Genomic DNA, 19,571 nt, shown 5'->3' with positions numbered 1-19,571 from the left:
ATATATATACCTGCAGTTCAAAGACTTTTATGCTTGTTAAACCGCTTGCCAAATTCTTGGATGGCTCCTCAGAGCCTCAATTTTATGGCCTTTCAACGGTAGGGTAGGTATATAGGGATACAACTTTCAAAGAGTGACAAGATGTGTTGTATTTTTCGCACGTTAGTGGTTTAGTGTCAACCTTTGTGATATCAATAATTTTCACGTTTGGTACACTATATTGGAAAAATTCTACCAAAAAACCTTACTTAAAAACTCTTACCCCAGCAGTCAATAATTTAAACTTTTAAAACCTGTTTTTCAAAAAAAAAAAAAAAAAAAACTTGAAATTATCTAAGATTGATATCTCTTTTTATACATCTAACAATGAATTGTTACGTAACGATATGATACCCAAAAGATACTACTGTAAAACTCGGCAAATATGAAGATATGTCAGAATTTAAGAGGAGAATTGCAAGAACCCTACAGCATCCTCTAAGAAAACTACCAAAGTGCACTCAATAATGTGGATATGTGCATTAATTATCAGAGCTCAGGGTACTTGACTACATATTTTGACCTTTTCATTTCCCAAAAGATACAAATTTCCTATTAAAAAAAAAACTACCAAAAACATTTCAGAAATGTACGACTAATCAGAGGCAGCGACCATCCCAGCAACTACCTGAGCCAAAGGATAACTAGTAATAAACTGCTGAGACTTGGCCAGAACTTATTGAGTCATCACTTGAGGACTATGACACGTCTTGAAGGTGCCCAAGAAATCTGCTGAAAGGCCATTTTGCTGAAACTTTCATACCAGTCATCATGCACGCGTCTATACTCTAAATACACGCATATATACGATGCAAAATATCCAACTTATTATATAGTAGTATTAAAGATTGTGAGAGCATTTATTACCAAGAAAAAAAAGTGGTCTTAGGCTCGTGGTTATCAAATTCATTTATCAATCTTGAAAAATAAAGCTGGAAACTACCTCAAAAGTCTCCCAAGTTGTGGGTTTTCTTTTCCGTATTAATTTGGATAAGATCACTTACCAGAACTGGACAATTTGGCAATGTGCTGCCAAGTTTCATCACCTTCTTAGCCAGCCTCAGTCATCCAATATTGACTTCGTCCTATCAAGTAGCTACCGTTCGAAAATAGCTAAACGATAGCTATTTGTACACGTTTAAAAACGTTCAGTCATCTACAGTAAAAAATTTTTACACACGTCACTCCGTTAAAATTTTTCAAAAATATTATAAAAAAACGCTTGATTCATACAAAACCAAAGACCATAAACGTCTAATCATGTACAATAAAAGTTTCTCATATACGTCGCTATGTTAAAATCATTCAAAAATTATCGTGAAAAACGCTTGATCCATACAAAGCCAAAGATCATAGTCTGTACCTAACTAATTTGTTGGATTTTACTTTGGAGTGCTACCGACTAGTTTGTTTTTTTGGAACAACATTTTGTTATGCTAAAATTGACTTTTGTGGACTATGTAGCAAGTTATAAGATATAAAACCGGTGGTATGGCACTTGTGACTTCTCGCCCCTCAAGTGGTAAATGACGAAGACAGCTTTACACGCTCGACTAGAAGCCCAAAATAACCAAAATAACATGCACTATAGGTCCAAAGCATATTGACTTGTTTGTGTAAAATATAAGAGTTATTACTTACAACTCCATCCAGTGTAAAATGAAAGGGATCAGAAGAAAAAAAAAAAAAAAGAGGAAGAAGAATCCCAAAGTGAAGAGAGACTTCTAAGATAGAGAAAGACAAAAATATATATATATATCATTATATACTTCAAAATACATAGGTGTTATATACTTTTTTTTAGTAAATATGTTTTATGATAGAATAATTTGCATTATTGAATCAGATATGCAAGTTATTTAATTATCCAACATGAATATAAATATAGTAACATATATACTCAGTGTTACAAATGAAACATATGACGAATCTTTGAAGTAATTCCTAAAAACAGTTACAAAAATATTTGAATTTGTGGCACATGTTAAAAGGAAAAGATTCTTCATGAGTGACTTTCTTGGTTTGATACCGACTACTGGGGTTGCCCCACTGGCTACTAGCCAACAATTAGAGTCTCTTTCATATCAAATTCAAGATTTGAATCCTATATTTGATAATTGAGGATAAAAATGACGCGAAAAATTACGTCATGTCCCAGAATATTTTAGTTTTAGGTAAACATTTTGCATAGTACTTTTTATTTATCTCACTTAATTATTCCCAATGAACTTGAATTCTAGAAGAAAAAAATCACATGAATATTTAGTATAAAAAATTTTAAAAGTAAATTTCATTTTGTAAGCTTTAGCCTTTCGTTATCTCACTTGGCACCTTGGGAGACATTGGGAAGTTTGAACGTTATCTCAAAGTCAAATACGGCTTCTTTTAAGAGCCCCAACTCATTAATTCTCCCTAATTCCACTGTACCATAAGTAGTAGTACTACCACTATCTTATAACTATTTTATTTCAAATGTTAAACATGCCAGTGTTGACTCTCCCATTTTGATAAAATCAAACCACTTTTTCCATCCTCCATGAAGTGTACATATACCACCCCTCAATCTTCAATTCTTCATGCTTCTCGCTCCTGAAGCAAGAAACAACTACTCCTCATCTTTTCTCTCAAACAATTGAAGCTGGTATATAGAAATATAGAATAGAATATTTGCTTCCTTCAAAGTCCAATTTCAAGATTTTGATCAATATTCAACACTTAAAACCAAGACCGACCAATGAATATGTCTTCTAGCTGCTCCACTTCCGCCGCAGCGACCTCCGCCGACGGTGGCGGAGCCACCACGATCACCGCTGTCCATCCGGACATCATCCAAACACATATCTTGACTAGGCTTGATGGCCCAACTCTTGCTTCTACAAGCTGTGCTTCTTCAGATTTACACAGCCTTTGCACGGAGGAAAATCTTTGGAAGACAATTTGCAATTCGAACTGGCCGTCAACAGCCCATCCATGCATTCAGCAAGCAATATCGAGCTTTCCTTCCGGCCACCGTTCGTTCTATTCGGATTCTTTCCCCAACATCCACCACCACCACCGGCAGCCGCCGGCCCACCGCCGGCCCAAGTCCAATGATAGTCACTCATCAGAATTGATTTCTGCTGTTGACATTCATTATGGAAATGAGCTTGTTTACTCCAAAGTCGCCGTGACGGAGACGTCCTCCGGCTGGTTCATGTGTTCACCCTTCAGGGTTGACCTGCTAGACCCCAAAGAGATAGTTCCGGCACTGGTGAAGTTCGACGGCGAGGACGACAAGTGCATGGCTAGAGTGGAGGAGAACATGAGGCTGAGCTGGATAGTCATCGACCCCGCGAAAAAACGGGCTGTTAACTTGTCGAGTTTGACTCCGGTGGATGTCCGGCGCCATTGGTTAACAGGAGAAATTCAGGCCTCTTACGCGACGGTGATGGCTACCGGAGGTTGCGGCGGCCGTGCTGGCAGAGAGTTCGTTATCTGTAAAGCTGTGGTTACTTGTGGAGGGAAGGAAGGAGGGGACTTGCAAGTGAGGGAGATAAGCATGCAGGTGGAGGACTTGGAGGGGAAAATAATTAGCGGGGAGGACACTTTGGTAATTTTACAGGAAGCCATGGATGGGAACAGGAGAAAAGGTGAAGCTGGAGAGGAGAAAAGGATGTATGAAGTGTTCTTGGAGCTTAGGAGAGAATGGAGGGAGAGAAGGCAAAACAGAGAAAGGAGGTTGGATATGGTGTGCATAGCCACTGGGGTTAGTATTTTCATGGCTTTCTGGGCGTTTGTTTTGTTTAGATGATGATTGATGATCATTATATTAGCCCTTAAATTTACTTTCGTGGACAGATTACTTTTTTAGGTTATAGGAAAATACATAGAAATATGTGGAGAGATTTTTCTCCTATTATATTTATTCTTTTTCAGATACGTGAAGATTAAGTGTCTATAGGAAATTAGAGAAGCAATGGATTATTTCATTGCTATATGATATTTGTAAGGTTTATTCATCCATCCACTCCAAGAATAATGAAATATTTACAGTGCGTACAGAAGTTCAAATAAGTTTAATGTCTAGATTCAATTTTGATTCTTTTTTACTTGTTATTGGTCCATTTCATTAATTGCTTGTTTTGAATCTTATGAAGAAGTGAAGGCATGAAGGCATCAGAGAGGAGGATCCAAAGGATTAAATGGTAAAATTGAACAAGTTGATCTGCATAAGATATTTTCAAGTATACTGGGTACTGACCATAACCATTTTGGGGACTCAAATGGCAGAAATTCCAGTTTTAAATTTGATATTAATGTAATTACAGTTTAAGCACACATTGGCTTCAGGTAATTAAAATTATTGCACTCTAGGATAGGATTGAAGTAAGGCTGATCACTTGAAACCATTTTAAAGCGATATGGTACATCCTTGAATGCTGTAGGTACACTCTTATCTAACCAATCTACATTTTCATTCAAACATTATAGAATTCTAGAAACATTCCACGTACAATGAATCTCAAGAGATTTTAGTAGGCCAAATTCAATTTCTACGAAATAACCTTCCATTTCAGCCGCCAAGCACAGGATTCGGCTTCTTGCCGGTGAATTTTCTCTTCGTTTCGGCTTCTGGCCGGTGAATTTTCTCGTTGTTTCTCACAACGTGCGTGCGTGCAAATGTATGATATGTAGACGCATGTCATGCATCCAGATATACATTATCAAAAATGGAGAATGGATAAAGAATCCGCTGGAAAGGAGCCAAATTCGCACAACTGTTTTCTTGCAAGAAAACAACAACATTAATTAAGATTGACAACAACAGCACTTCCCTTTTTCTTTACCAAAAGATGCTATCGAAGAGCAATAGCTAGATTCCCTTTTGAATAAAAAAACCCTAGGATATCAGCATTCCTAAACCTACCCTACTACATTAGCAGCAGCTATTCTAATTTACAAGGTGCACTGTTCGACTTATGTTGTACCTCCAATTTCGTTACATGAGTTCGGTCTCGAGATGGTTATTACAAATCTCTTTTATTATTTTTTAATCACTTTTTTATCTCATGCACACGGTCACGAAAAAAAGTTGTCATTGGCTTGTAGAAGCAATTAAGATCGGGAGATTCACTAATAGTGCGCGAGGTCCTCTTAATTATTTGCATTGTTCCCCTAATGACAGGATTTTAACTTATGTTTTACTTTAACATTCCCACTTTGTCATTAACAAATGCAAGAAGGAAAACAGACGATCTGCCGGTTTGGCATGTTTTCGAAGAAATGTTCTCTAAATTTGCCTCATTTCTGGTGCTGCGTAGTGGGGGAGCTGTGTTTTTCGGCTAAGTGGTCCTAACATCATAAAACTTCAATTTGAATTTATTGAGAAATGCTTTTAAGTCAATATAATCAACTCAATAAGGGCTAATACAATGTCATTAGTACCATTTGTATTGATAAATCTGCCTAAAACTTCGAACAAAGGACCCACTAGACTTCAAATCTGGGATTTATATTTATTGCTTATATTGTTCCTCCATTTATTTGATCTTTCAGCAGATGATGGTTGTAAATACAAAAATTTACAAAGCCCCCTGGTTGCACAGTGTCTATGCTAGTAGATTCATTACTTTTATTTCTTGACAATAGAAAATTCATTACTTGGGCCACCAAATATCTTGAAAGATTTCGTTCAGATTGTAATGTGAATTACAAGAATATATATTTTAGTTGAAGCTAATTTGACAACATAATAAATGAGTAATTTTTTATATATCGACAATGTGTACATTATTATCGTTGGATCTATGATATATGTAAAAAAAAAAAATTAGATTTCAAATTTAAATTTTACATAGTTGTCATTCATTCAACGCTGATAATGAATACACTGTTAGCATATACAAGATTAATCCATAATAAATTGCATAATTCTTGGCATAGAGAAAGTGCGTTTGTTACACATCTTGTTGTTATAGCTGTGTTATATTTACCATGCGATTAAGGTAACATTTGTTCTCATGGGATTAAGGTAACATTTGTTACACATTCTTGGCATAAATATGAAGCCTCCTTTGTTTCCCACGAGAAAAATGCAAAAAGTGATTGAAAAATCAACTAAAGATGCATGTTTTGATTTCATTTTCCAAAGACACATGCCATTCTCACCTACCCCTTCACGTTAAACACCGACCATATCACAGCTTCAATTGTCCCTAGAAAGAAAAAAGATTTACTACTACGTTAATACTAAGACCTTAAAAAAAATTTAAGTAAGTTGAGTCAATTACGTTATTATTTTCATCTTGTTTGTATTTAATTCGACATGCATCTTTCAGACTGGAGCCCAGATCTTATATTAATTTGATCATTGGCAAGATTAAACCAGGAACACAGACGTGATAAGTATTGCACAGATATATGTGCGTGATGTGATGATTGGCACAGGACTTTTCATCAAAGTCTAATTTGAACAGTACTTTGCTAACTTTAGGTTGACTTAATGGATTGTTAAGAATAACATTAGGAGGTAATAATCAAGAATATAATTGAAATCTACACAAAATAATGGCTGAGGCAATGAAGGGAAATAAGTTCATGAACTGTAGAATACTTCGTGCTTCATATGCATTTAAGAATTATGACATCCAATTTACCTGCAAATATGGCAAATCAAGCTAAACAAGTTGTATTTGTTCAATCCATTAATTATAGGTCATACATCCTTATGAGTTCTTAGCTCTAAAGTGGTGGATAGTTTCAGAACGAACAAGTATAGAATTCATTAGCCTGCAGTTCTGATTCGACTTCAAATCTTCTACGTTTTCCTTTCCTCTTGAAGGTTTTGGAATCTCGTCTTAAATTAAAAAAAACAAGATAGTCTAAATGGATCTAATTACGATGCAATCACTAACATGACTATAGGGACATTGTCAAAAACAAAATTATAGTCTGTCAAGTATTTCGACAAGCTATGTTATCTTTGGAAAATTACCCCAAGAATGTCTCTGCAACTTCCATGGACAAGAAACATGTTGGTTTAGCTGTTGCATATCCAAAAGCAAGCTTCTTATACTCAACACAATTGACCGAATATGAAAAATCCCTGACCATAATATTGCTAAATTCTTCAAAGAATCATTACAATCAATACTCAGGACAAACAAGATATTTGTACTCTGCTGCAAGTTTTTTACCTTAGAATAACTATTTTTCCTAAACGAACCAAGGTTTAATCTCCATAAAAATTTTGCAGGATCAATGCCACGACCCAAAATTGGTCCCGTTTTAAGTGTACCCAACACCTGTGGCAACCAAGGAGAGAAGGGTTACTGTACATCCAGTCAATCCAAATCAGGGTCCATTTTATCCATACAACTCCACATGGCAAGATAGCATTGCTTAGCAGCCAATCCATGCAATCCATTACTCGCTCAAATCCACTTGTGTTGCAACATGTATTGCCAAATATCTGTAAATAACCATCCAAATTTCCCCACTATTTTTGCTTCATCAGATCAAACCCAAGCCTTTCCTCTATTGAAACCCAAGCACAGAAAACTATGGCTACCACATTTGCTACTGCCTCAACCGTGGTAGGCTTGGGAACATCTTCTTTGTCATCGCCTTCTCGGGCATCTTCACCAAAGAAAGTATGCTTGAACTCAGGTAAAACCCTGTTTATTTTTTACACTGACAATGTATTGCGTGACAGATGGTTCAATAACATGTTCGGATATACAAATTATAGCGTTTTCTAATTTTTTTTAGTGTATGATCTCTTTCTCTAGGCTTCCTAAAATCTCCCGTAACGACTAGGAATCCTTTGAGCCTAGCACAAATATCAGGAGGGAAGTTTACTTGGTAATCATCTCTAAGGCCAAAAATTCCATAACAATCATGTCTCTTAAGTACTATTATGCTGCTATGTAATTCATCAGGGTGATTTCCTTAATTTGGTTTTGCCTCATTAACGTGTCTTATACTAACTGATTGAAGCTTTGAGAGAGACTGGCTGAGGACAGACTTCAATGTGATTGGATTTGGATTAATTGGTTGGATTGCACCTTCCAGCATTCCAGTAATTAATGGGAAAAGCTTGACAGGGCTCCTCTTTGAGAGTATTGGAACTGAGCTGGCTCACTTCCCTACTGGTCCTCCTCTCACTTCTCCATTCTGGTAAGCATATAACCCATTTCCCAATTCAATTTTAGTTTTTCAACTACATAAGCTTCCCCATATGGAAATTACATCTGCCAAAACTGTAAGGCAAAAAAACGTAGTAAATAAATAACGGATCCTTTAAAAGAGTAGCAATGATCTTTCCATTCACTCGGATGGATTCATTTACATATTGGGCCTGCCAGGATAGAGTCCATTGATATTTTGGTAGATGAAATCTTAGTTTTGATATGCTTCACTCAAATAATTGGGCGGTCGTCCATGTTCAGAAGCCTTGTTGACTTATGGTTACAGTATTTTTTCTTTTTCTTTTTTTTAATACTTTTTTTTTTTAAAGTAGTGATCCTTCCCTACCGAAATAAGTATAGAAAATTTAAATAGATTGATGAAATATACTCTCTAAATAATAATAGTCAAAATAGTCGACACTAAATTTGATGCCCTTGCTTTTGGCTTAGAATTGGATTCACTTGTGTACTAATTAATAACCATCTTGTTCTACATGCATGAACCCTGAATTTGGTCATGAGACTCCGAAAAAGTGATGGAATTTGTGTTAAACTAAAGTAATAATTTGTCATAAACCAAGACGAGCAAACACCAACTAAGGTACTATAATTGATCCTTAGTTCATGAAGTCCAATGAATTAGAGACGTTGGATGTTGGGTTCAAATTCTTCTGCCATCTTTCTCACTTCTTAAATCTCATCATTTTCCTCCTAAAAAAAAGCATTATAATCTCGAAGAACATTCAATCATTTGACAATATGCTCATGACATATAAACACTAGCCGGTAAATTAATTGCTTAAGTTTTTAGGTAGAATCTACCTGAGGTATTATCTTCATAAATGTGCTACATATTACTTTTCCAACATTAAGTGTGGTAACATCTTCATATAGTCCAACTGATGATGTAAGCAAAGCAACCGGACAAAGGATTTCGGGCATGCCCTGCAAAGTGACTACAAGCATAAATATCATCAATTAACGGCCCTTGGCCCATGCCCAAAAGTAGAACTTCGAAATTTGGGAATACTAAAATTATCTAGTGAGGTATGAATTTCAATTCCCAAAGCATATGGGGACTGTCTAATTTGGATAATCGAAGGCCATCGTTCAATTCGATCAACATGGAGGCAAATGATTAATTTCCACCTCTTGATCATACAAAATTTTCCATGTTAGATTGTCTAGATGAGGCAACTTGGGGAAATATTAAGTGCGAATCAACAAATAATTTTGCTTAAGTTTTTGATAGCACCATATGATTACAATCAACTCAATCTATATTAGTGGGATTACCATAATCGAAGTACATTCCAATAACATTACTATATGCCTTGCTCGCCAACTCTTTTTTTTTTTTCTAAATTTATTTCGGCAGAGGAGAGATGAGATTTAAAAAAACAAGAAGAGGACAAGGGGATTTAAACACAAAACTTCTGATTTTTTTGGATATAAACTTTAGCAATTAGACTAACGTCTCCTCAACCCTTGCTAGCCTACTTGGATAACTAGAGGATTTGATTATTTTGCTTAACTCATTATATGATTAGTTCATTAGTTCATACTAATTAGATTATGTATATACTTTTCTTTCTCACTTGGGCATAATGTTTTTCTTGATGATCGGGCAGGTTGTGGATGGTCACTTGGCATTTGGGGTTGTTTATCACCCTTACTTTTGGACAAATTGGATTCAAGGGGAGGACTGAGGGCTATTTTGACAAATGATTTACATGTTATTAATGTGTATAATATGACCCATGAATTAAGTATCTAAAGTTTGCTTCTTTCTTTTAACTTTCATTTCTTTTAGTTCCCAAGTCTTGACTCCCTTTGTTAGTGAATATGAATTCGTGGTGTTTGTACTCTTGTGCCCATGTACATAATTATTTTTGCTGCAAAGTTCATTAAAAAAAAAAAAAAAGAAACTGAAGCATATGTTCCATGACAAAACGTTCAAAATCAAAAGAGCTGCTAAACTTTAGCTTTCCTCAGATATAACTAAAAAATTTCAAGGAAATGTCTTAATTAATGCCTATCAATCACCAAATAATTTTCTCCCACCAAAGTTATCAGCAAGTGGGCAACTGTAGTAAAATAAAATAGGAATTAAGAAAAAGGGTTATTATCACTTTACCCCCTTAACGTTTGGTGCCACTATCAATTTCCCCCTTAACGTTATCTTTTACTCACTTTACCCCCAAGACTAACGGTCAAACTTAACGGAGTTTGTTAATTGAAGTGAAAAGACATGTTTAACCCTTAAAATTATTATCACTTTACCCCTATAAACTATAGTCTCATTATCAATTCATCCCCTAAATTTATTTTTTAGACAATTTATCCTATCATTAAACCAACTTAGCAAGTTAAAAAAACTTGAGAAGCAAAAAGCCTCCTCTTTGCATAATAAAAAGAATAAAAAGTTTAGAGTGGCTCTTATCCTTTTTAGTATCAAGAAAAAAAGTCAAAAAATTAATTTCTTTCTTCTTGACAATCTTATTAATATTGAAAAAAATAGAAAGATGGAAATGGGGAGGGGAGAGAGAGAGAGAGAGCTCAATTCTTTTTTAAAAAATTACAAATAAGAAAGAATTGAATACTTTTATTATTTTAAAGTTATTTCACTTTTCTGTTTACTACCAAATTCCAATCCTAATCTCGACAACCTTAAAGTAATACGATAATATTAGATTTTTCTTTATTTTCTTTCTTTGCAAAATCTAATTTTTTGTCTCCTTCTTTCCTGTGTCTTTTTCTTTTCTAAGTATTAATAAGTGTGAAAAAAAGAAATTTGAGAAAATTCTTTTATTTTTATGTCTTTCGATCTCTTAAAGTGAAAAGAAAAGGAAGAATAACCATTCCAACTTTTTTATTTTTAATTATATATAAAAAAGGGCAAATATATTTAAATTTTTTGACCATACTAGTTACATTAACGATGAGGTAAAAAATGTCTAGAAAATAACGTTAGGAACTAAAGTGATTATATAACTATAATCTAAACGAATAAAGTGATAATAACAATGTAGTAATGCTATAAAATAAAAGGATATTTTTGTCCAAAATTTCTTAACATGTTGAGTTGAATTACTTATAGGGGTAAAGTGACTAAAAGATAACATTATGGGGTAAATTAATAGTAGTGATATAGTTTAAGGGGATAAAGTGATAATAATCCTAAGAAAAACAAAAACTTTCTATTTCCAGTTCCAGTTTTTAATTGAACTTCTAATTTTCAACTTGTAGATTTCCAATTCTTTTCCAATTTGTCTTTCTGACAGCTCCAAATATTTGAGATTTCATGGTTGTACATTCAATAGTCCCAACAATATCCAGATGGACCATACTGCTAACGTTCACAATGTTTTTACATATCGATGCATATCTTTTATTGCTTTTGTCATTTTCTCAACGTCTATGTACATCTACTTTTGAGTGTTTCACCTTATGCATTATTGTGGTAGATTCGATGCAATTTCAATTGATCCAAAGGGGAGGCATCAGCTCCATGCTTAACCTGCAAAAGATCTTTACACAATCAGTCGGATAATTTTTTTATGCACTGTCAGTATATGTATAAGTAAATATAGATATATGTCACGTAATATAATTTCTAAGTAACATACATCTGCACCTGTTAGTAAGTGTAAAATTTTTTTTTCTCTATACCAACAGCATATAAAAACTTAATCCAAATCAAAATGTCTCAGAAAATTCTTATAATCGATCCTTGCTTCTTAATCATCGAATTGGGTGAAAATTAAGTAGATGTGGAACTACAACGTTTAAAGGATGAAAAAAAAGAAGAAGAAGAAGCCCTTTCTCAGTTCATTCTCATCAATGTAGATCACTTCAATATTAAGTGTTAAAGAAACAACGTGAAAAAGAATTACAAATTCAGGAATTGTTCTTTTTATTGGTCATGAATCAGCTCAGTAGTAGTTGGGGAACTCTATTTACTGTAGACCACCCTACATTGTAATCACAATCAAGTTCTACAGTGTGATAATAAGAGATGGAAATAGGATGGTCCCTGCAAACACTCGTGGAAGAAAGTACGGATGTTTTGACAATTTTCATGCAGCACAAGGCAGGCTTGATTAAGTGATTAATTAGTACAGTTGAATCCAATTGTGGTCCATTGCTTCTTCACCAGCCCCTTTTTAAGCAAAACCAGAAAATGACACTTAGAAAAAGGCCTTAACTTCAATCATATGATATCGACCATGCTAACTACTTTGCGTCACTCTTCTATTTTCCATAAAGCTGTTGAAACTAGGGTGCTGATACGTACTATAGAAGAAACCCTCGTGCCAATTTATATGTGAGATAAAAAGGTGATTAATCTCAGTACTCTGAATCTTTTTTTAAAGGAAGTTATTTGAACCGTTGAATTCTCATCTTAGGCTCGGCCCCCAAGCTGCTGCATCTGGCAAGATAGTTGTTAAAAAGCCATAGGAAAAAGAATGTAAGTGATACAAAAGAAAGAATCCTAGAAAGTCTCAAGAAATTACATCCATTCCTAAAATTATTCTTTGGACTGCACCCACACCTAGATTATTCTTGGGAATTTATTATCCTACCACCATAGTTTTAGTAGTTTTTTAACTTCAAAATGATATCCTACGAATCAAGCTAGGAAGATCACAAGTTAACAAGATTATAAACGTCTGGAAAAAGGTTTCAGCTAGCTAGTGCTTTCAATTACAACAAAGCATAAATCAAAGTTCTATTCAAAGGGAAGACAACTTAATCGGGAATAAAAAGAAAAGGAGAGAATCTTCACCTTTTACCAAAATTGACAGGGTACCTTGGCCTTTAATCATTTGATGATTCTTTTCTAGATCCCAAACATTGACCAAAGGCAATCAAAATTCAAATCCTAATAAAAGGTTTATTTCTTGCCGAATTAAGAAAGCAAAAAAGATGTTCTCTTCTCCCAGTGTTTTCCAATTACAATTTGTGATCATAATTGACCAAAAATAAAAGAAAAAAAGAAAAAGAACTTGTGATCATAATTTCTCAACGTTACTTCCCTAGTATATTCTAAATACAGCTTATCACACGTATCCCTTCCCTAGTAATATGCATGCATATTATTATATTTATATGATCATCTTGAGAAATTCTTCATAATGATGAACTGATCATGTGGTAGGGGCATCTTGGCGGGGTCCCAATATAACTATATCTTATCAGGACGTGGTTGTTTTTATACAATTTGGAAAAATATGATTCCTCAGTACAGCAGTGAAATCCCTGTAAGAAAAAAAATAGAAAATTTTTAGCCGTGAATGGGGCCCGACCTCGTGGCTGCAGGAATCCCTCCTGTTTCTCTGAGTTTTCCTCCCCTTTTGATTGATTGGAGGATATTATGATCCTCTGCAAATGTAACGTTAGCAGCTAAAATGTTGGCAAGATTTCTTCTTACATTCCTTACTTACCTTATACTAGTAATCTATTGGGATATTTGCGTATGATACCCCTTTGTTTACCTTAAATTAACTTGTACATCTCGTTATTTTGGAAGACTTGAAAGAGGTTACTCATACTGTGCAGTAATTCCTATATTATTAGTAACTAACATCAATTAAAACTCTATATGATAAACCCTCATTTTGCACCCTCATTCGATTGAATAAGTATTTACTAGTTTTCGATGTTTTTACTATAAGACATCTATTGATTGAAAACAGAACTCAAGATATGTAACAAATTTCTATTGATTGAAGACAGAGTTCGAGATATGTAGCAAACCTCATTTCCAATTAGATTACGGACTTGAGAATAAACAAAAATTAAAGATTTTTTAAGTGCTCGGTTTCCCATTTGGTCAGTAACGAATAAGTAACCTATAGCACTCGAAGTAGAATTAGGGCAAGAAAACCATTTGGTTGGTCTTGAAACCTGAAATCTCAAAAGTAGAGGCCATGGTTTCAAAATGCAAGATACTTCAAAGGGCTGATTGCTAAAAAATCAGCAACTCCACTGTGCACCCCCATTCCTTCACACACAACGGCTTAAAATATGGACGATAGGAAGCAGAGCAGGCCAGAAATGCATGGAACCTAGTCAAATGTAGTAACCGTCCAGTTTATACAGCCACGTCCTTAATTGCTTCTTGCTCACGTGTATGCCACGTCCTTCTCTCTTGCTTTTTATCCCTGCACAACTACCGATCTCTGATCCTCCTAAATAAGACCTATCCCACTTAGGGACTTTTTCTGTTGGTATGAAAAGAGTGAAGAAGAGATCAGATTCACTAGCCCTTTAAGTTTAATTCCCTCCAACTTCTTGCATTGCTTTACATTACTTTTCCAACTCAGACTTGATCATCAATCTTCCTTACTTTCACAGTTTGCTTCATAACTTCCTTTCATTTCCATCCATTTCCTTTTGCCAGCTGCTATCTTTGTTTTTTTGTTTTTTGGCCCTGTCTCTCACTCTCTCAAACACACACTTTCATGTGTTCTTTTCCCTCTATGGAAGTTTGAAACAAAGCCCACTTTAGGCACTAAATTGGATACACTAGTACACTACCCCATCATCATTTCCCAAAAGACAAACTGGACTTGTTCTTCTTCTAACTAGTGTTCTTAAGGTGCAAAAAATCAAAAAGGGTAAGTTCAAATTTCTTTGGTTTTTGCTCTTTTTGACTGTAAAGCATGTTAGAACAATCTCTGACAGTTCTTCCACTTCCAAAACTGTTTCAAGAGTAGTTTTCTTTTCCTTTTTTTTCTTATTCTAAAGTGTTCAAAAGTGTATGATGGTGATATCTTGTGTGTTGCTTTAGATCTGCACAAGTTCAAAGTACTAGGAAATCTTATGATTGCTGTACTTAATGATTCCTGAGTTTGAACAAAAGTGATCATTTGGATTCATATAACTAGAGGAAGATTCTTGAGTCCGAGTACGGTTAAGGCTACCAGCCATATATAGATTAATATTGAGGTTTTACGACATAGAGAAGATAAATGCTGAGGAAAAACTTAAATGTGGATGGAGGACTTGTTGGAGGGCAGAGCAAGGTGAGAAAGAGGGGAAGTTCATCATCATCTTCGTCTTCATTAGTTCGAAATTATCGGTTGAAAAGGGCAATTTTGGTTGGAAAGAAAGCAGGTTCAAGCACTCCTGTTCCAACTTGGAAGATGAGTAGTAGTTCAAGATCACCTTCTCTGAAAAATGTCAAGAATATTCTGCTGGCACCAAAGGGTGGTGGCGGTGGTGGTGGTGATAGAGGGAAAGAATTGTCGGTGTCGGCTCGAAAACTGGCTGCTACCTTGTGGGAGATTAATGGGGTGGTTTCTACTGCTAAAATGAAAAGCCATGTGGAAGATAGAAAAAGTGAAATTGATCAAGGGGGTGATAGGAAAGATAGAATTTTGAAGTCATCCAAAGGTGGTTCAGTGCCATTTTATTGTTCTGATCCATCTTTTAGTCCTTTATCTGAGGTGGGGTGAAAGTTTTTTGACATATATATATACACACCATCAAATAATTCATGCATGAAAATCATGAAATCTTAGTCTGAATATATTTCTCGGTTTAGGTTCTGATAATTTTTCCTTATCTAACTTGCAGAAAATGGATCAGCCTAATGCGGGCTCTCATCGAAGAAGAGCTTCAGTTGGTTCTCAGAAACTTCTGCCATCTGACTGCAACTTGGGTGGCTTTACCTCTCTTCATAATGCCAGCTTAATGGAGGTAGTTCATACTTAATTGCCAGAAAACACGTGGGTTTCTCGTCAAAAAATTAATATGATGTGTACATTTAAGCTATGTATTTTCAGTTGCTACAGTTCAAACTGTTAATAGCATTTTCTATTTCTTTTTTAACCAGAGGATGTGTCTTTTCACTGGCTATTTGCCTAGTGTAATTGCAGCTTTTGCCTTGCAGCTTTATATTGCATTCATGGTACTTGTGGCTATTTGGATTGTTTAAAACATATCTTAGGAAATGGACAAACCCTTCTATTGGATCAGAGCGGCAGAGAACATGATTTGATTCTATTTTGGGTCCACCAGATACAAACATGTCTTGTGGCTTGTTTCTTGCCCATATGTGGTGTAACATCTTCATGTATGCGCATTAAGTGCAAACATTATGGATTGTCATTATCAAATTAGAGTTCAAGAATTTTGAGCAGTAATCATTAATGAATGTTCACAGCCTACAGTAATTTTATGTTCCCCCACCCCCCCCCCCCTAACCTGTTTCTATCTATAGTACGAGGGATATTGGTGATCAGATTCTCAGGTTATGCAGGTGGATCAGAATCAGTTACATGTTCATAGCCGAACTCCCCGCGGGAACAAAGTTAAGCACCGGTTGAAAGATTTACTAGGTGCTCTTACCACATCCAAGGATCTGTTGAAAGTATTGAATCACATATGGCGTCTTGAAGAACAACCACCTGCTAGCTTGTCCCTGCTTTCAGCCTTAAAAGTTGAGCTCGAACGAGCTTATATTCAGGTTAATAAGGTGATTCATGAGCAAAAATCAAGTCAGCACGAGATTGATTTTCTGTTGCATCAGTTTGAGGAAGAGAGAGCCACTTGGAAAATGAAAGAGAAAGAACGGATACGTAGTGCTGTTAAAGCAATTGCAGGGGAGCTTGAGATAGAGAAGAAGCTGAAGCGTCAAACAGAGAGACTGAACAAGAAACTAGGAAGAGAATTAGCAGACACAAAAAAAGCTTTGGCGAGGGCTAACAAGGAACTCGAAAGTGAGAAGAGGGCAAGAGAGATTTTAGAGCAAGTATGCGATGAATTAGCTAGAGGAATTGGAGAAGATAGAGCTGTTGTGGAAGGACTTAAAAAAGAATCTGCTAAAGTTCGTGAAGAGGTGGAAAAAGAGAGGGAAATGCTTCATCTGGCTGATGTGCTGCGAGAGGAAAGGGTCCAAATGAAACTTTTGGAAGCCAAGTATGAATTTGAAGAGAAAAATGCTGCTGTTGATGAATTGAGGACTGAGCTTGAGGCCTGCTTAAAAACCAAGGTAGACGAAGAGCAAGAGGCCAGCTCTCCAAACTATGAAAGGATAAAGGAACTTCAGAAATATTTAAGAGAGACCCTTCCAGTTTCAAGTCAATATCAAGATCAAGAGAAGAATGATGTGGAAGTTGCGTACAAGGAGGAGGTAGAGGAAGCAGAAGATTCAGGTGATAGTGATCTTCACTCGATTGAATTGAACATGGATGATAATAGCAAGAGTCACAAATGGAGTGATGTTGTTCAAGATGGCTCGAAGAAGATGGCAATCAATGGTAAAACTACAGGAAGGAAGTCCACCTCTGAAAAGAGACAAAGGCAAAGCATTTCCATAGAAAGGCAAACTCCTGATGGGATTGAGTGGGAATTTTCTCCCACACGACACAGAAATTCTGATACGCTTGCAGGGGGGAAATTGTTCGAATTTCCTTCCAAAGCTTGGAAAAAAGAATGTGAAGATGAAATTGAGAGATACAACATGATCAAGGACCTTAGAGACCATATCGTTTCTGGTACAAGAATATCATCATCTCATGAAGTTGCTAGCCCCCAAAAAAAGTTGCCATCTCAAGATCCTAGCAGGGTGGTATCGGAAGCATTTGCAGTATTGCAACGAGCACTTTGAAAGCAAAGCTAAAGATCTGATTTCAACAGTATCAGAAAATGGCTTCGTTATGTTGTGGTTTACTTTTATTGCATAGTGCATATTTTCTACACGTACTTCATAGAGATGGGCAAATGTTCCTAATGATGGCTGCATTTGCCTCAATGAGTTGTTTAAAAAGTGAGGGAACTTGAATGGTAAACAAAGAATTTTGTGATCTGCAGGTTGTGTAAGATAAAAAAAGTGTACAATACTTTTTTCTTTGTCAATGGCAATAAAGATGCTGAAGTTACAGCTTGGAATGTCTTCCCTTAGTCACTCCATTCCCATGTTTTGTTTTGAGTTATCAATCTGCACTAGCTTGTGAGGTTGAAGAAATGACGTTGTTTCAGCATTTCACAATACACCTAATGAGCAGAAATATGCATTACACTCTCCAAACTTCGAAACATGATTTTAGTCTTTTTCTAATAAGGAGTTGCCACCAATCACATGCTTAACACTAAACCCGTACGTATTTCTTCTAATTAATCATTACTAGAAAACCCATTCTTGGATTGTATATGCTCCACCCATGTGCACCATGCTTATCAAGAATCATAAGATGCCCTCTAAGACTCTGTACGGTGCTTGAAATATGATATGGAGTAAATCTTGTATACACTGACGGTGCAAACACTAACACCGTTAGATCCATGACAGTGTATACACTGTCAGTATGGGAAAGATTAATCCATGTGATAATGCTTATATATACATCAAACTTTTTTTTGTTGCTCATTGCATTTGGGTACATGGAACATTGGTTGTTAAGAGTCAAATTATGTCACTTAGCTCAGAGAATGCACCCAATACAATTTACAATTTGATCAGACATGATGTATACGTAATGGAATGCAATGTGGGATGGTTATGCTGAATCTGAGCCTGGAAAAACAATGTACAAAGCACAAGAGTCGTCTTCTTGCCCCCACATTATTGAATCTATCATAGCATCAAATTGTTAATCCATTCGTACAATCCAGCATGGATTACATCAGGAAAAGCGTCTTGACTATGTTCTGTCTGACACAGTAGAAATAAAGTAGGGATCATGTCTCAATAATTCCCTCGCAATTATAAAACTTGTTTTGGACTATTTAGACCACATGCACTCATATAATTGCCAGCTATAGTTTGAAATTGGGGTTTGTGAGACATTCAAGATTCATACACAGAACCATCGATTGCATTGTGATAATAGGCATGTGTGGTTCTTATTATTTTAGGTGGTTGCCACCTCTATCTTTAGACTTTCAATGTTTTGGCCAGGGAATGTTGACAATGCCCTATTCTCACATAGTTCAAGGTACATTTGTCCCCAAAACCCAGTAGTTTAACAGTTAAAGAACATTAATCAGTTGACCTTCAAATCACTTGTTTCACAATTTATCTGTGTCCCATTTTTCTTCAATTCATTTTTATCTTTCTTTGGGCAAGAGATGATATAATTTGGATAGGGGCTAAAGGTAGTCTTTCTGAACAATTACAAACTGTTCATAGGGCCATTACTATCACTGCAAGGCCAACAGAACAGTCATATTTTTGGCTGATACTAGAGTTATTTTAAACTGTTCATAAGGCCATTACTATCACCCAGGTAGCTGATACTAGAGTTATTTTTAGTTGCTCGTACACAGAACAGTCTTATTTTATTTCAAGGCCAACACTTGGGTAGACCGGGCAAAATTTGGGGCACCATGGTCTACCCAAGTTTTTGCCCCATT

General features: G+C 35.7%; 3 protein-coding genes across 7 annotated transcripts; all 3 read left to right on the top strand.

Annotated features, from left to right (window-relative positions):
• Positions 1-2,441: 2,441 nt before the first annotated feature.
• LOC113705563 (F-box protein At2g27310-like) lies at positions 2,442-4,479 on the top strand. Of its 2 annotated transcripts, none has more exons than XM_027227468.2 (2): positions 2,442-3,784; positions 4,184-4,479. In XM_027227468.2, exons 1-2 carry the CDS (start codon positions 2,774-2,776, stop codon positions 4,187-4,189), a joined length of 1,017 nt encoding a protein of 338 aa, XP_027083269.1. In that variant the 5' UTR covers positions 2,442-2,773; the 3' UTR covers positions 4,190-4,479. The 2 variants fall into 2 exon arrangements, with proteins under 2 accessions (XP_027083269.1, XP_027083262.1); XM_027227461.2 differs by having other exon boundaries at positions 2,443-3,784; positions 4,176-4,479.
• A 3,035-nt stretch (positions 4,480-7,514) lies between these two features.
• On the top strand, positions 7,515-10,072 carry LOC113705554 (photosystem I subunit O-like). Its single transcript, XM_027227449.2, has 4 exons — positions 7,515-7,686; positions 7,809-7,881; positions 8,017-8,196; positions 9,839-10,072. The coding sequence occupies exons 1-4, from the start codon at positions 7,581-7,583 to the stop codon at positions 9,933-9,935; spliced, it is 456 nt and encodes a 151-aa protein (XP_027083250.1). The 5' UTR covers positions 7,515-7,580; the 3' UTR covers positions 9,936-10,072.
• Positions 10,073-14,320: 4,248 nt separating this feature from the next.
• LOC113705538 (uncharacterized) lies at positions 14,321-18,111 on the top strand. 4 transcript variants are annotated; one of them, XM_072057273.1, is made up of 4 exons: positions 14,323-14,830; positions 15,004-15,661; positions 15,792-15,914; positions 16,468-18,111. In XM_072057273.1, exons 2-4 carry the CDS (start codon positions 15,185-15,187, stop codon positions 17,824-17,826), a joined length of 1,959 nt encoding a protein of 652 aa, XP_071913374.1. In that variant the 5' UTR covers positions 14,323-14,830; positions 15,004-15,184; the 3' UTR covers positions 17,827-18,111. The 4 variants fall into 4 exon arrangements, with proteins under 4 accessions (XP_071913392.1, XP_027083235.1, XP_071913374.1 ...); XM_072057291.1 differs by having other exon boundaries at positions 14,321-15,661; positions 16,486-18,111; XM_027227434.2 differs by having other exon boundaries at positions 14,322-15,661.
• Positions 18,112-19,571: the final 1,460 nt, after the last annotated feature.

Source organism: Coffea arabica, chromosome 1e, assembly GCF_036785885.1.
Source record: "Coffea arabica cultivar ET-39 chromosome 1e, Coffea Arabica ET-39 HiFi, whole genome shotgun sequence".
Taxonomy (NCBI): Eukaryota; Viridiplantae; Streptophyta; class Magnoliopsida; order Gentianales; family Rubiaceae; genus Coffea; species Coffea arabica.
Note: the sequence above shows the minus strand (reverse complement) of the source record. Positions and strands in the feature narration are given on the sequence as shown.